The sequence below is a fragment of the Rhopalosiphum maidis genome, chromosome 1, assembly GCF_003676215.2.
Source record: "Rhopalosiphum maidis isolate BTI-1 chromosome 1, ASM367621v3, whole genome shotgun sequence".
Taxonomy (NCBI): domain Eukaryota; kingdom Metazoa; phylum Arthropoda; class Insecta; order Hemiptera; family Aphididae; genus Rhopalosiphum; species Rhopalosiphum maidis.
In genome coordinates this window covers 91,557,754-91,573,065 of record NC_040877.1, presented here as the reverse complement: position 1 = coordinate 91,573,065, position 15,312 = coordinate 91,557,754, and the positions used below count along the sequence as shown (strand labels likewise).

Below are 15,312 nucleotides of genomic sequence, written 5' to 3'. Positions count from 1 at the left end.
GTAATTTCAAAATGGTTTTAACTCTTTTATAGTATTTATCCTTATAAAAAATACAAAGTTAGCCATAGGTCAAGTAAGGTTAATTCGAACCAACTCACAACATAGATAAATCTATTCATGTAAAATCATTTTTGATGCTTTTTTTAGAAAGTAATTTTAGAGTAAAATCATCTATTACAAAAATAATTCTTTCATTTGAAAATTATATTGTATGTTTTATAAATACAAACAATCATCAATAATTTAAATTTAATATTCATAGAAGAATTTTTATTGATAAATATATAATTATTTATTTAAAAAGCAAAATATACTTACACTGAAGTTGTTGATAATATTTTTCTAATCTAATATTATTAACCATATATTTGTCATGAAACAATTTCAAAAAAATTAAACATTATAATGTTATAAGTAGGGAACAGATTTAAATGCTGTAAAATACAAGAAAAATGCCTTAAAAATATGATTTAATACACTCATAACAGATATTTTTTTAATTACCTATATTAAGTTTTATTTTTAGATATTAAAATTGATTATTTATTATTAGTATTTATAATCAATGGTATTAATTATTCGCATCATTTTCATTATCTTCTAGTTCTCCTATCTTTTTTTTACTTTAAAAATTATTTCCAAAAAATAAATATATAATTTAGATAGATACATTTGCTATATTTTTACCTTATGTTTTATAATAAGATTGTATAATCAGGTGCTGCTTAATTTTTATCAAATTTTATCCATATAAAAATGATTTAAAAATCTAAAAAATGCATAATAAAAGTTACATTTTTTAATTTCTTAATATACTGTGAAATGCACTTTGTGTATTTAAATCAATTTTTTGGATATTCAAAAAAAAATGAAATTTGCATTTAAATCTGTTCCATAGTTATGAGAAATAACAACTATATCATGAATAAAAAATTGTTATTTGTTGTAGACTTACACTAAAATGTGACTAGATTTAAATTATTCATATTTTGGACAGAGGAAAACTAATAAGATTACCATTAGCAAATACATTATTTGGGTCTAGGATCTTTTTAGATGCACTGTAAAGTGATAGAACCGTTTTAGACACGTGTTTCTCATACCAATGTGTTCGTAGTTTACCCACGCCATGATGATGAGATATAGAACCTCCAGAAGCCATAATACTGTCCCGAGCTATGGTTTCAATATGATGGTAAGTTGATACTGGATCATCTAGTCCAGTCCAATTAAATCCAAAATAAAAATAAACACAACAACCAGAGTCATATGTCTGTGTTACTCTACAGCTAATTAAATAATACTTGATATTAAGTTCTAAAAGACAAAAAAAAAAAATTTACCCCATATGGGAGATCAGTATCGATAAAATAACAATTACATAATTCACTTACTATTGCACTCATTTGCTACAGTTTTTTTGACATTATCGCATAAACTAAGAGTTTTATCCCAGGATACTGATGTTTCAAACGATTCAGCTACAACTCTGTATTCTAACGCGAGATCCTAAATATTATCTTTATTATAACTTATTAACATAATAAAAATATCAAAAGTTAAATTTATCTTACACGTATATAAGCTATAACAAAAGTCAACATGTAACCACGTTCTCCATTTCTCTCTCCTGCTGTTATACCACCAAAGGACATAGCTATTTTAGCAATGCAATTTCTATGCGAAACTACTTTAGATCTTTTACCTAAAAAAAAATTGATATATATTAATAGTAAGTTGTATATGGGTAGAACACAAAATGATTCTCATTGCAACACTTTTTCAAATAACCAATTGCAAACATTTTTTACCGATTAATTATCATGCAACATTGCCATAATTATTTGTTAATAATCACAAAATAGTCATAATAACTTATTAGTTTAACACATTCACACTTGGTGATAAATGTGTGAGTGGTAGTAGATTATTTTTAATTTAAGTTAATAGTAAAAATTCAACATAAGTATCATTAAAAAATAAGATTTAATAATAATTAGTTTAAAAATTTAGTTGATGTAAAAAAATATTAATGATTCATTAATAATTTTAATTAATAGTTATAATACTTTATTTTATACATTACATTTTTTTTCATAAGTGATGATTGCCATTTGTAAATTATTTTTAGTTATCTCATTGGTCATAATATCCTTATTATTTAAAATCTGTTAAAGCTATTTGTGGAAATTAATCATTGTGAAAATACTTAATTCAATCAAAAACTGCTATGGTTTATGTTATTTGTTGTCTTAAATTAATTTCATATTGTCACATTTTGTGTATGGGTTTTCTTCAACAACAAAAGTATTAAATGTGAACTATAAAATTAACAGTTGTAAGTTTTATGGAAATTTTACAATACACTTTATAGTTAATACTATATAACAATATAAAAATTGACGTCTCTTTAAGTTGTTCTCAATTATTTGAATTTTAGATACAAAATATTATTTTTTTTATCTACTTATAATCATTTGCAATTGCATTATTCAAAAGGTAAAACACTTACAATTGAATAGCATCGATTGTATATAAAAAATACTATTGAAAGGCAGAATAGATCAAAAAATCACCTTCAAAAAGGAGTGTCATAACACATATAGACTCTAAACGAAAACCACAAACACGAGTCAAGTAAGTTTTCTTAATAGTGTCTAACAAGTTTCCAAATGTATTTTCAACAGAACGTAACGCCTGACCAAATCTGAACTGTGTGTTATCCATTAATCGTATGGATACAGGTTGACATCTCTACAGATTTAAAAATAATTATTTTATATAGTTATTTAAATGTGTTTTTATTTAAAACATACTTGTTTGGCTACTTCTCTCATACATTTTACTCCTGATTCAAAGTCAGGAAAAACTACAGAATCATAAACTCGACAATCTGGAAGTGGTCGAATTTTTAAGGTCACTTCTGTAATTATGCCTAATGTACCTACAATATAAAAACAGTGATTAATCTAAAATAATGTTGATTGAAAATTATCACATAACAAACCTTCTGATCCTAAAATAATTTGTTGAAAATCAGGTCCACTTGACATTCTTGGGACCTTACTGTTTTTTTCTACCACTCCTTTGCAAGTAACCATTTTAGCATCAATTACTAAATCTTCAATGTTGCCATAAACATTTTTCTTCATGCCTGATGCTCTAGTTGCAACCCAACCACCTAAACTGAGTTTTGTATAATATATATTATTGAATATTTATTATAAGTTTCTTTTGGTAAAATAATACTAAAAATTCGGCTATAATAAACACATGCAAGTTTCAATAGTAAAAAATAAAATAAAAATAAAATGTATCAATAATTTTAAACGCTGCACACAAATCATGACTAAACTAAACAAACAATTGTAATACTTAATAAATAGTAAATACAATTAAAGGAAACTTACTACTTTAATGATTGCTACAAAGGCTACACTCGAGTTTTTTTTTTTTTTTTATTTCAATGAATACCTAGAAAACTCATAAGAGTCAGGTTCATGTCCACATGTATAGCCTCGCTTGTTTAGTTCACGTTCTAAATCTTGACCAATGACTCCAGCTTCAAAGCACACGAGTAAGTTTGATTCGTCCAACCACAATAAACGATTCTAAAAAAAAAAAAATGTGTATCATTTTAATTTTATTGAATATAATATTGTAATATTATACTAAACACTAGTACAACTACCATTTGTGAAGTGTCTACACTGACTATACATCTATTTTCATTAACAGGACAAGATACAGCTCCAGATACATTAGTTCCGCCGCCAAAAGGAACAAGTACAATATTATGTACATTGACTAACTCAACTATGCTTATCACTTCATTGTGATTTGCTTAAATAAAAAACCATTCTTTTTACAACAAAATAATTATTAGAAAGTAATTCAAAATTTAATACTTACCAGGCCAGACAACTAAATCACAAATGCGTGGAAAACATTTACCATATCTGAGAGTATAAATATCATAAAGCGTTTGTCCGTGGGACCGTAAAAGTCTAGCTTGCCCATCCGTTGTATGGTCAATTTTCATTTCTTTTAAGATTTTTAAAAAACCTGAAAAATTATTAAACTTTATTTTGTAATAAACTATAAACAAAAACTATTCCATTGAATAACCGATACTAACTGATAGATACGCGGGAAAGTGGAATCTCTGTGGAACTGAACTTTTCTCTAGGCACATTCCTTAAAGTTAGGTCAATATTTAATATTTGTTGAACCCATTGAGTAAAAAAAGGCAAATCTGTTTCACCAATTGAATATCTGATTGAACAAAATTTATCATTAATTTTACAAATGTTTTGTATTCCAATTGGTTGAGGGATGATAGACATTCGACATAAAACAAATTGTTAACTAAAACAGTATTTACCGATTGCCAGTAAACCGAATCATTCCCTGGTCAGTAACTTTAAACTTTGAGTCTCTATATCCCCAGCCATTCCATTTCAAAACTTCTGACCTAAGAAAAAATATATTTGATGTTCAAACACAACTCATAGTAGGTATGCACTACATATATATTTATAGTTTATTTTAAATAAAGTTGTTAGGTTATGTGTATCACATACAATGTCTAGTAAATATCTACCTGTATTTTGGTATGGCACTTTGAACCTTGGTGTTGACCAGAGACGATGAGGAGCTTTTAAGAGTTTCATCAGATTCTTTTTCATCCATGGGGAAATGTCAAATGTTTGCAAAACTCTGGATAATCTAAGTATTCAAATACTTTAACTAGACAACTTTAGATCCAGTAAACAATTATTATTTCTATTAATATTTGGTATTAAGTATTTTAACCTAATGACTAGCCACTTGTGTATAATATGTACTGATTACTGACCAATGTCCATGATAGATGAGAATATTAACTTTTACTCACTGTGCAGACGTAGTGTACTGTATAAACTGACACTCTAAACACTCAACTCTAAAATTAAAACGGATAATTGTTTATATGAATATTCGTATATTTGAGTATTGAGTACTTCACTTATGCAGTCGTGAATTTAGCCTTATGCAATAATAATAAATTAATTAATTTATAAAATCACGGGCGCCAGGTTAAGTGAAACCGTTCAGGGTATGAACTATGAGTACATTTTTTTTGTCATGGTATATACTATATTATGGTATATTACTATATTAGTATGATGTTTAGCGCTCCCAACGGCCGTACAAACATTTCACTCTTCAGTGTCGGACTGTCAGTACTCGGTACGCAATCGCAATGAATCGAATTATCATATCTATAGCCGTGGTTTCGATCCGTCTTGTCGTCGTCATGTATGATGATAAAAGACAATAACAATTGAAATTGATAACAGACGAAGGTGTGTAATCAGTAATCGCTTCAATATTCTTTTTAATCACAGAGGTGAGAACGAAAAAGTGAACAGCCAACAATATTATTATAACAGTAATACTTACAAGTTACAATACGGACACAATAAATACAAGATAATATACATAAACGAGTAACGATATTAGAAGAATACGTAAACATAAATCATGATTTCTCGCTATAGTGACGTTAGCTGATCAATAAAAATTATCTTGGTCTCCAGTCTTCACAGTTTGCATCTGTTCCTTTCACGCACACCGGAAGGGTGGAAATGCATTTGAAATGGAAGCCTACTATATGTGGGAGCGTGTCCATTTAACCGAGGACATGGGTCGGTCGTGCAGCTCCTGTGACTGTGTCACGTATTCGTATTTTTTGATATCCGTGTTCCTGTTCACATTGGGCTCCATTATATCGGTGTTCTCGTTCGGAGCATTTGATGACACTGTCTTTGCCAACTTGGGCCATATGTGGATGGTTGGACCGCTATGCATCTGTTCAGCCGTTATGATTGGTATTAGGAATGTATTGTACTTACGTAGGCGCCGCATTATTGACATGGTAATCCGCCAGCAGATAGAGGTAAGAACTATTGTCATTTGTTATTGTTTGCTAGTTTTATTTTATTTTTATGTGCTTCAGGACATACGATCTCAACAGGGGCAGTTGACAGATACTCAACAACAGTATTCGTTACCAATACGCACTGTGAGTGAACTTACCTTGCCCCCGTCTTATGAACAGTTGATTGGAAACCACAGCGAAGAGGGGAGTGACCTACCACCACCATCATATGAAGAAGCTATAGTTAGCATGTCCAAGGAATCTACTAAAAGTGATAATATTATCGTCCTTAATTATTCCATTAAATGATCTTGCGAATATATCTTAATTGTGGAGGTGTGTGATGGAAATAATTACATTATCTACAAGAACATTGTTCCAAAAAACTTAGTTTCTACTTTGAACATGACATTTTTCTTGAAAATAATGATTCAAATTATACTCAATCAGCCAATTGAAATGTTGGTGTAAATTAAAATTGTTTTTTTAAATTAAATCTAAATCGATAATACCTACTAAAAATAAAATATAATCCTCAGTCATTTGTAAATAATTACCTTTTACATTCAATAGATTTTGTTCTTAATATTGTCTGTATGAATGTAACTTAATGACATACTTGTTATACAAATATATTGGAGACATGTATACATAGGAAAATTATCAACATTTTATTCAGAATTATTTTTGTTTTATAAAGTTATTTCATAATTTGTTATCTCATTCGAGACTTGAGAGAACAGTTTATTATTATTAGGTTTTAAAAGGTCTGATTTCAAATTTGTATTTAAGGATGATATGACTGGTTATGTATTATTAGCATTTAGAAACTTAAAAAATGTAAGTTAAATTGTTATTTCACTATTGTAGGTAAATCAATACAATTTGCTATTTATCTTGACATAAGTAAAATAATTTAGCTTTATAAGTATTATTGCACAATGCCGAGTATAATATTTTTGAATGTATTTTGAAAGACAGTATTAATAATTAGAGATAATAGTAAAGATCACTAAATTAAATGTATACCAATGAATACTTATGTGATTATTATATAAAATTAATTTTTGAAATTAGTATTATAAACAATTAATAGACTTGTCAGTCTTAAGAATAAAAAAAATATGTTCAAATTTTGTTTTCAATTACTTTTTTAGATTGAGTTATCATCATTGTTTTCTGTGATTAATGATCTGAAAAATTCTAATTTAAGACTAAATATTCATAATTAAACTTTAGAAAGTACTTAATTTTTAAAGTTGCTTACTATTTATTTATTTATCTATATAAAATTGAATAATTCTTCTTAATAAGTATGATGTCTTAGAGCTGATAATTATGATACATTATAAGGAAAATTAATTTTTTGTATAATAAATCTAAATGAATTATATAGTTAAGTTTAATTTAAATTATTTCCTTAAAAGTTAAGACAAAAATGAACCATTTACAATAGATGATAAGCTTTTTGAAGTTAATTGTTAAAAAAGAATGTTAAAAGTCAATAAAGTTTAGTCAATTAATTGATAAGAATTAATAATGAAATATGTTATTAATTAAATATTTAAATAAAATATATACTAGATATTAATAGTATACTATTATCTATTAGTTAAATACAGAACGGTTATCTTAAAAAAAAACAGTACTGTATTATGCAGAAATCAATTTCTCTTTCCTTTTGTATGTCTTATATATACAATATACATTTATCAATTTGTCAATAATATGCTTCCATATGTTCTCTATTTATTAATTTTGAGATTCTCATCATTAGAGTGACCATAATATATTATTTCTCCATGTATACTGAGTTTATAAAAATGTACTAACCAATATTTTTATAGAAAATGGTCCCAAGCAATATCTCCTCAAGATGGTTCTAATATTGATTTAACCATGTTCTTATTTTATTTAAAAATAATACTATTTATTATTAATATTTTTACAGTTAACTAGTCTTCCCATATTGTTGTGTCATTAACTATATCATTTTAGATACAAAAATCATTAATGTAGAATGTAGATTAACTAGCTGATATCATTAATTAATACTGAAATCTTTTAGCATTATATCCAATTCTATGACGTATTAACAGTTTGTTATTATCAATGTACTATGTATAACAAAAAACAGTGTACGAAATAAATAAATTATATAAATAATAGTTCTTAGATTGCTTATGAGGGTATGTACTATACTATACTGTGCTATTTTAATAATAATATAATATTAGTTTTATTTTTTTTATTCAATGTACATCTCTTTATAAGTGATGCTTTTTTTTCTAGCACACAATTTATAATTTCCTGTATTAAACATATAGCTATTAAAAGAGTATTGTTCTCACTGTTTTTTCTTTTTGCTAATTCATCTTGTATAAATCATAATAAAATAATAAGTGGATTATTTTAAAAATAATTTATGTAACAGTTGGGATATTGTAATTAATAAATTAATCGCTAATTTTATATTATAACAATAACTGATTTTATCATTTTTATTTTTTATTAATCTCACTTAGTAATAATATTTTTGTTGTCATTGTCTTTACTCAATAATTAATACTAACAAATGTGATCACTGTGTAATAATTTTACCTAGTTGGCAATTGTGATATTTATTTATTAATAAACAATATATATTATATTCGTAATAATTATATAATACACGCAAGTAGTATTATAAAAAAAAAAAAATGTTTGAACATGTACTTATGAAATAAATAAAACAATTAACATGTAAAATTGTATTTGTGATTAGTGATTACAGATAATTTTTATAATTATTAGATCAAACCCTATTAGATATATGTTTATTTTTCTTCTGTATTTGAAATTTAAATTGAATCCTAGTTTACATAAAATAGTATTGAAAATAAAAATAAGAATATGAAGGAGAGCTATGTTGGCCATATTAAATGGCATTATTGTTTCAAGACAAAAAATTGTATTTATTGTTTATACAAATACAAAAAAAAGACAATTCAAATATTTGGTTTACATTAATAATATTCAAAATGCTTAATCAATTACAGTTACTTCTTCTTTAACCAAAAATTCAACTTTTTCTACTTGCACGTTCTTATCATCTGAATCTAGTTCATCAGTATCAATATCTGAAACAAAATAGTTGGAAGTAATAAAACAAGTATTATATAATCAATATGTTATGAAAAGTGTTTTATAATACATGGTGAAATTCATTATTTAGGATTCTTATTGAATAAAATTTCATAAACCTAATGCTGAAATTATTCCAATATGTCAGGGATGGGCAACTCAAGTTACTAGAGGGCAAATTTTTAGAAATTTAAAATCTAGCAAGCCAAAGGTAAAGCAATTTTAAAATGTAGCACATGCCAGATTAAAAAGATTGCGGGCCGTTAGTTGTCCATCCCTGCAATATGTTAATGCCATGTTTCTTGTGGGGAAAACAAATTCACTTACGACTTCTAATAGCCATTCTTTCAGCCTTTTGTTTATTCCAATCATCTAAACGTTTGCTGCGGTATTCTTCAAATTCTTTAATCAATTTTCGACGTTTATCAATGACTTCCTATAAAAAATTTAAATTAAATACATTTGCTTTATAATAAGTTAAAGAAATTTTACTTTAGAGGCTTTGGTCATTCGCATTTTGTCCTTCGTCTCAAACTGAGATGTGTATTTTTTCAAACTTTTTTTGGTATCCTTTTGTTGTTTAGCGCTCAACAGAGTAGGGGGCCTTGGTCTCCATTGCATGTGACAATAGGTATTTGTATTGAATCTATTCAATATTCTTCCTTGGAATGACCATATCCAATAACCTGTATCTCCCTAAAAAATATTGCATCACAAATAAACAAATACAGTATTGTCTAAATCAGTGATCTTCAACCTTTTTGGACCGCAATCCACTAAATTAGGTCTATATTTTTCGCAACCCAAGTAAGCTTTGTAAAAAAACAAAAAAAGCTAAAATTGGTTAATGCTTTGTAGTTGTACTAACTTATATTGTGATCCTTATAATATAAACCGTATTTTTGATCATTTCATTGATTAAACTTAATTTTTATTTTAAAAAGAAGATTTATAGTTACCTAATTTGAAAGCTTACACGACCCAAAAATGAGTTGCAACCCACCAGTTTAAATTAAATTTAAAATGTCATATTTTACAAAAATCATTAAGGATAAACTCTTCTAAAAGTATCTTAACTAAAGTAATTTGACAGTTAATAATATAGCATTATATTAAGTTATCATTAATTGTGAGATATTTTTATATAGTATATTTTGGGAATTTAAGACCTAAAAATGACATTTAAAAACATTTAATTAATTTGAACCAGCATTAATTTAAATAAAACTCAGTATTAATAATCGTATATAAATTATTACAGGTAAAATTTAAGAAATTGTATTGTATATATTAGTGGAATTATGAAACAGAAACGCTTAACAGTTAATTTGCATAAAACATGACTAGAAGTTAAATTAAGATTTGATACAATGGTAAGCAGTTTTAGAAATGACTCAAAATAAGTGGAGTGATACCTAACAATTCAGATTTCTATATTTCATGATATACCATAAATATCCACTTATCAGTTATAAACAAAACATTGTTAAAAAATTAAACACAGTTATGCCCTGCTTAATTCATTAATATTGTTATTGTTTTGTGATATTTTATTTGTAAAAACATATATTTTTACCTTTTAAACACCGATTGACTTTTGTTAGAATATCTTTAATAACAATAAATCATTATTGGCTCTAAACAAGGTTATATGATTGCAAAACGGCTTATACTAAACAACACAATAAAGCTGAGCCTAAATAGTAAATTTTATTAATTTTAAACAATTATTCTCACTGTAAAATGTTTACTTAGATAAAGATATAATATCAGTAGAATACTATAATTTAAATTTTAAAAATATAAAAATGTTAATATGTATTACATTTTCAAATATAAGTCTTAGGAGAGATGCATTATTCTACACAAAATAGAGGGATGTCATTCCTTAGTATAGGGGGTGGGGGCACACCTTCGAGCACTGAATTGTTAAGTGAAAAATGTATTTAAATTATATTTATACCTTAGTTTTCCATGAACTAACACCAGTTGCAACAAATCTTCCAGTTGGATCCCATTCAATATCGGTTGCTTTATAATGCTCTGTAGAACACATTGTGGTGAAGTCTGCAGTGTCAACAAATTCCAAAGCACCAGAATCCCGAATTTCAGCAATAACAATATACTGTCCAGCAGGTGACCAAAACAAATGACTACAGAAATGTTTGTCCAACTTTTCTATAAGAAAATAATAACCAAATTAACAATTGACTAATATGAATATAATTAATCAATATCTTTTTAATACATTTAATTTAGAACAGTAAAAGTAATATTTGTTTAGCATAATTATTGCATTCATATGTATGTGTATCAGTGGTACTAAATTAATTTAAAATGGGCAATTAAAATAATTTGATAAACTCAACCAGCCATTCAAATTAACCACCCTCCTGAGCTTTCTTTTTTAAGTAGTTATAAAAAATAATAATTAATGAAATTCTTGTATTTAATAAGATCACAGTAGAAAGACTCAGCACTTTTTAATACTATACTATTTAATATTTTTACTCATCCACTTATATAATTTCAAGATAGTTCAACTGAACTACCTGAAGTGCGAGTTCGACATTATTTATGACATGAGCATTTGAAACTTTCTTTTATACAATGAAAAATCAAACATGATATATGTTAATTTTTAAAACTAATCTTGTAATGTTTCAATATGTTTAACTTACTCAATAATACTGGAGCTTGGCCAGATTTCACATTATAAAAGCTTACACTATTATTGCTAGGTTCACCATGAATAATTGCAAACTTTGAACCAATTGGTTCCCAAGCAAATGCATGAATTGGTTCTTTAATTTCAACACTGTCTACAGGTATATTTTTCTCTCTCATATGAAATATTTCAAAATTGAAATACATACCCTACAAAAATAAATTAAGCTTATTTCACAAAACAATATTAATACATTTAAATTATGAAAAATAAAAGGCTAGATAAATTCTTACACTGTATTTTACATCTCCTTTTTCACGTTTAATCTTAGCATAACGGTCAACTTTAACACATAAGTAGTCACCAGCTTTTTGCCAATGGATTTTACAGTCTGCTACATTAAATAAATTATTTGCTCGAATTTCTTTGCGGCTAAAAACCAATATTTTAAAATTAATATGTAATAAATTTAGAATATTTTTATTAATATGAAGATAGTGATATATATATCATTTAATTTATAGTAAGTTATACTAACCTTGGTATTTCTAACAGAACTACTCGAGCCGGTACATCTTTATCTTCAGCAACCCAATAAGCAAGTACATTATCCCTTGGAGACCAACTAAAATCTCGAATACCATTAACAGTTATACTTTTTTTATCCAACAAACCAAAAGACTAAAAACAAATAACATTGAATATAATTTGTAAACTAAATATTTTTGCTACTTTTTAAATACTTACTGGAGTTTCATACACACTTAAAGTGTTATGCCCAATCCGAGCAAAATATTTGTCATCCTTTGACCACCTTAATACATTACCAGCCATTGGAGCATCTGAAATAAAAGATCGCTTTTCGGCGCCAGTACGAATATCAAAAATGGTTAACTTTTGTTCACCATTATCTAATGGAGCATATGCCACTAAATATCTAAAAAAATAAGAATGAAACTAATAAAAAATACAATATTGATAGGCACACACACAAATTAATTACTGTTCACAAGGAGAAAAATCAACAAATTGAACGTTGCGATGAGAAAGCTTCAAAACATTAGTGAAGTTAGGTCCTCCCCAAAGTACAACACCTTGCTTGTGTAGTGTTGCCAAATATGTCCCAAGAGGTGACCACATAATTAGAGATTCAGTCCATTTCTTAAATAAAAAATTAATATTATTAATAAAGTAAACATAATGTGAAAATTGCACTTACTTCACGTTCAACTAATTTTGTTGGTTGTGGATTGCTATTCAACCAAACTTCAATATGATTGTTTATGTTATAAACATAATATTGATCAAATGCATCAGGTTCGCTTAAGAAATATTGCAGATTAGGCCTTTCTGGGAATGGCTGTAGAGTAGGAGCTTCCCATTTTTCAGGAATGTCATTGTATCTTAATAATAATAATAATAATAATAATATTAATCATTATACAAGACAAAGCTAATAATATAACTCACTTTTTGTAGTCAGAAAATAAGTTTATTAAAAAAGTATGCTGTTTATCTAGCTTGTAATTATTAGCTTGTGTAACAGCTTCTAATGCGCTTTCGTGTTTTTCGTATTCGATAAATATATAGCTAATAAAAGTAAACAATGATTTTATAAAAAAATGAATACAAACACCTAGTGTCATATTAAAAGTATGTACCCTTTAGTGTGACCGTTCTCTGATTTTGGATAGTAATCGTTGAGAATTTTACCAAATTGAGCGAATATTTTGGTAATAACTATTTTAAGTTTTTCAAAGCGCTCAGGGTTGACTTGGGGAACTCCGTCAACTATAATAACGGTGTCTACGCCATCAGATACTTTGGGTCTCTTCTGCAGAACATCACCGAGCAACTCTAAAATTGAAGTCACATAAGTGAGTGGGAGCTCAGTCAAATTCCAATTATTTTTTATCTTACCTTCATCAGTTATATCGTCGACGAAGTTTTCTAATTCATTGGCGTCAGCATCGTCCTTATTGTATTTTCCTCTTTGACCATCTTCGTGTTTCTCGGAATCTTTTTTCTTAGCCATGTCAGACGAATCGGTAGCTATTGAGTTAACTGAACAAAATCAAGATGACGAAACGAATAAGTTTTAGAAAACTCAGAAGGTACGAAGAATTCGAGTCAGAAAGTTCGAATAGCTCGAACAAATAGACTTGGAAAATATTAGAAAACATATATTATTTTTTAAAGGTTATGTTTTTGATTACGTGTGGAAGCCGCCGCGGTGGGCCGATGTCGCTGTGTCAGTGTGGCCAATCCATTAAACTTCGTTTAATATCAATGGCCAATCGGATGGATATGGGGTCGATCGAGTTTTGGTTAACAACGGTCATATAAATTCAAAGGCCTTATACTTTAATATGTATAAGATCCATATACCCTTAATGTTAACAAAGATATATCTTCTCTACATCGTGCATATCATGAAGATTAGAATAAGGAGACCAAACTCGTACAGCCGCCCGAATAAAAAACGTATCGAATGAGTCGCACGATTAAACGACTAATGGGTGGCGCTGCGTAAGCTAAGGTTGCTATCAGGTTGCGTAGTAAGGGATTATTCATGTTTTTTGTAAAATATATGCATTATTTCGGACCATGACCCATTATATATTTTATAGCTCGTAAAATAACGCATTCATAAATGTGCCTATGTGTATATTTCATGTGTACTCTGCATAAAAGTAAGTAGGTGTCAGACTTGCTATTCAGTTCCCGATATCCGTGAAAGACTATACATATAGGAATAGGCTACTAGAGAGCATTAAGTATTTGAGTAATAAACCGCAGTACACTGGCTACAAGATGTTAATCTGTTAGTGAAAAATATTGATAGTGATGAAGGATTGACTGTATAATAATAAAAAAAATTGATGATATTTACACATATGTACATATGTAACATATTAAACTGCTATCGAAATAATATTAATTGTCAGCGTGTACTGAGAATAAATTATTAATATTCAACTACGAGTTATATTTTAATATTCGTATAATCTATATTATATACTAAACTTTTAAATACAAAATCATATTATTTATTCTTTAAAAATCTATCTGTAGCTTTATCTGTACTCTAAGTCTCTGTGATGTGTATCAGTTCATAAATGTCTCTGATAGAAAATACATAGGTATTACGTAGAATCGCCTTGCAGATCGTCAAATGAAATGATTTTTTTTAACTAACCTTTTGTTTAAAATGAATTAATATAGAATATTTATTTTTAAATAAATTGGTTTCTGATTTGTGATATTATAAAAACATTTGACAAAACCTAACATTTAATAAATACTTCAAATAAATTTTTTTATTTTTTTTATAGTTTTATACTTGTATCTATTTATTGTTTGGAATTGAAATAAATATGTCTTCAAATAAAAAAATAAAACAAAGTTCATTGAAATCATTTATTATTGCACCAGTTGCGTGTTCATCAGATCAGACAGTCGAATCTCCAACATTATAAATTCTTGAACCACATACAACAAAAAAAGTTTTTTATCGCTCAATATTGATAAATCAAATACATTTTTGTCGGATTTATTAGACCTCTTCCCCTCAGAAAAAAATTGAAAATACGCCACT

General features: G+C 27.4%; 3 protein-coding genes across 4 annotated transcripts; 1 reads left to right on the top strand and 2 right to left on the bottom strand.

Moving 5' to 3' along the window:
- Positions 1–821: 821 nt before the first annotated feature.
- On the bottom strand, positions 822–5,142 carry LOC113553328 (alkyldihydroxyacetonephosphate synthase-like). Of its 2 annotated transcripts, XM_026956608.2 has the most exons (13): positions 4,898–5,142; positions 4,604–4,728; positions 4,385–4,474; positions 4,139–4,275; positions 3,913–4,065; positions 3,692–3,843; positions 3,475–3,611; positions 3,008–3,186; positions 2,817–2,944; positions 2,577–2,754; positions 1,575–1,705; positions 1,395–1,509; positions 822–1,317 (listed from the first exon to the last, which is right to left on the bottom strand). In XM_026956608.2, the coding sequence occupies exons 2-13, from the start codon at positions 4,690–4,692 to the stop codon at positions 983–985; spliced, it is 1,824 nt and encodes a 607-aa protein (XP_026812409.1). In that variant the 5' UTR covers positions 4,693–4,728; positions 4,898–5,142; the 3' UTR covers positions 822–982. The 2 variants fall into 2 exon arrangements, with proteins under 2 accessions (XP_026812409.1, XP_026812408.1); XM_026956607.2 differs by having other exon boundaries at positions 4,604–5,142.
- A 499-nt stretch (positions 5,143–5,641) lies between these two features.
- Positions 5,642–6,867, top strand: LOC113553329. The gene is made up of 2 exons (XM_026956609.2): positions 5,642–5,941; positions 6,002–6,867. Exons 1-2 carry the CDS (start codon positions 5,642–5,644, stop codon positions 6,230–6,232), a joined length of 531 nt encoding a protein of 176 aa, XP_026812410.1. The 3' UTR covers positions 6,233–6,867.
- Positions 6,868–8,856: 1,989 nt separating this feature from the next.
- Positions 8,857–13,904, bottom strand: LOC113551226 (eukaryotic translation initiation factor 3 subunit B-like). The gene is made up of 13 exons (XM_026953342.2): positions 13,635–13,904; positions 13,376–13,571; positions 13,185–13,304; positions 12,934–13,117; positions 12,718–12,875; positions 12,462–12,651; positions 12,253–12,395; positions 12,008–12,146; positions 11,728–11,923; positions 11,010–11,224; positions 9,539–9,742; positions 9,374–9,482; positions 8,857–9,042 (listed from the first exon to the last, which is right to left on the bottom strand). Exons 1-13 carry the CDS (start codon positions 13,747–13,749, stop codon positions 8,948–8,950), a joined length of 2,064 nt encoding a protein of 687 aa, XP_026809143.1. The 5' UTR covers positions 13,750–13,904; the 3' UTR covers positions 8,857–8,947.
- Between the last annotated feature and the right edge of the window lie 1,408 nt (positions 13,905–15,312).

Excerpts from the sequence above, each read along its gene's own strand:
- LOC113551226 (XM_026953342.2), bottom strand. The coding sequence starts at position 13,749 with ATGGCTAAGAAAAAAGATTCCGAGAAACACGAAGATGGTCAAAGAGGA. Across the intron at positions 13,305-13,375 it reads GAGAACGGTCACACTAAAGG|CTATATATTTATCGAATACG; the intron begins GTACATACTTTT and ends TACTTTTATTAG. Across the intron at positions 11,225-11,727 it reads CCAAGCTCCAGTATTATTGA|AAAAGTTGGACAAACATTTC; the intron begins GTAAGTTAAACA and ends ATTTTCTTATAG.
- LOC113553328 (XM_026956607.2), bottom strand. The coding sequence starts at position 4,692 with ATGGATGAAAAAGAATCTGATGAAACTCTTAAAAGCTCCTCATCGTCT. Across the intron at positions 3,612-3,691 it reads GTGTAGACACTTCACAAATG|AATCGTTTATTGTGGTTGGA; the intron begins GTAGTTGTACTA and ends TTTTTTTTTTAG. Across the intron at positions 3,187-3,474 it reads GACTCTTATGAGTTTTCTAG|TTTAGGTGGTTGGGTTGCAA; the intron begins GTATTCATTGAA and ends TACAAAACTCAG.
- LOC113553329 (XM_026956609.2), top strand. The coding sequence starts at position 5,642 with ATGGAAGCCTACTATATGTGGGAGCGTGTCCATTTAACCGAGGACATG. Across the intron at positions 5,942-6,001 it reads TAATCCGCCAGCAGATAGAG|GACATACGATCTCAACAGGG; the intron begins GTAAGAACTATT and ends TATGTGCTTCAG.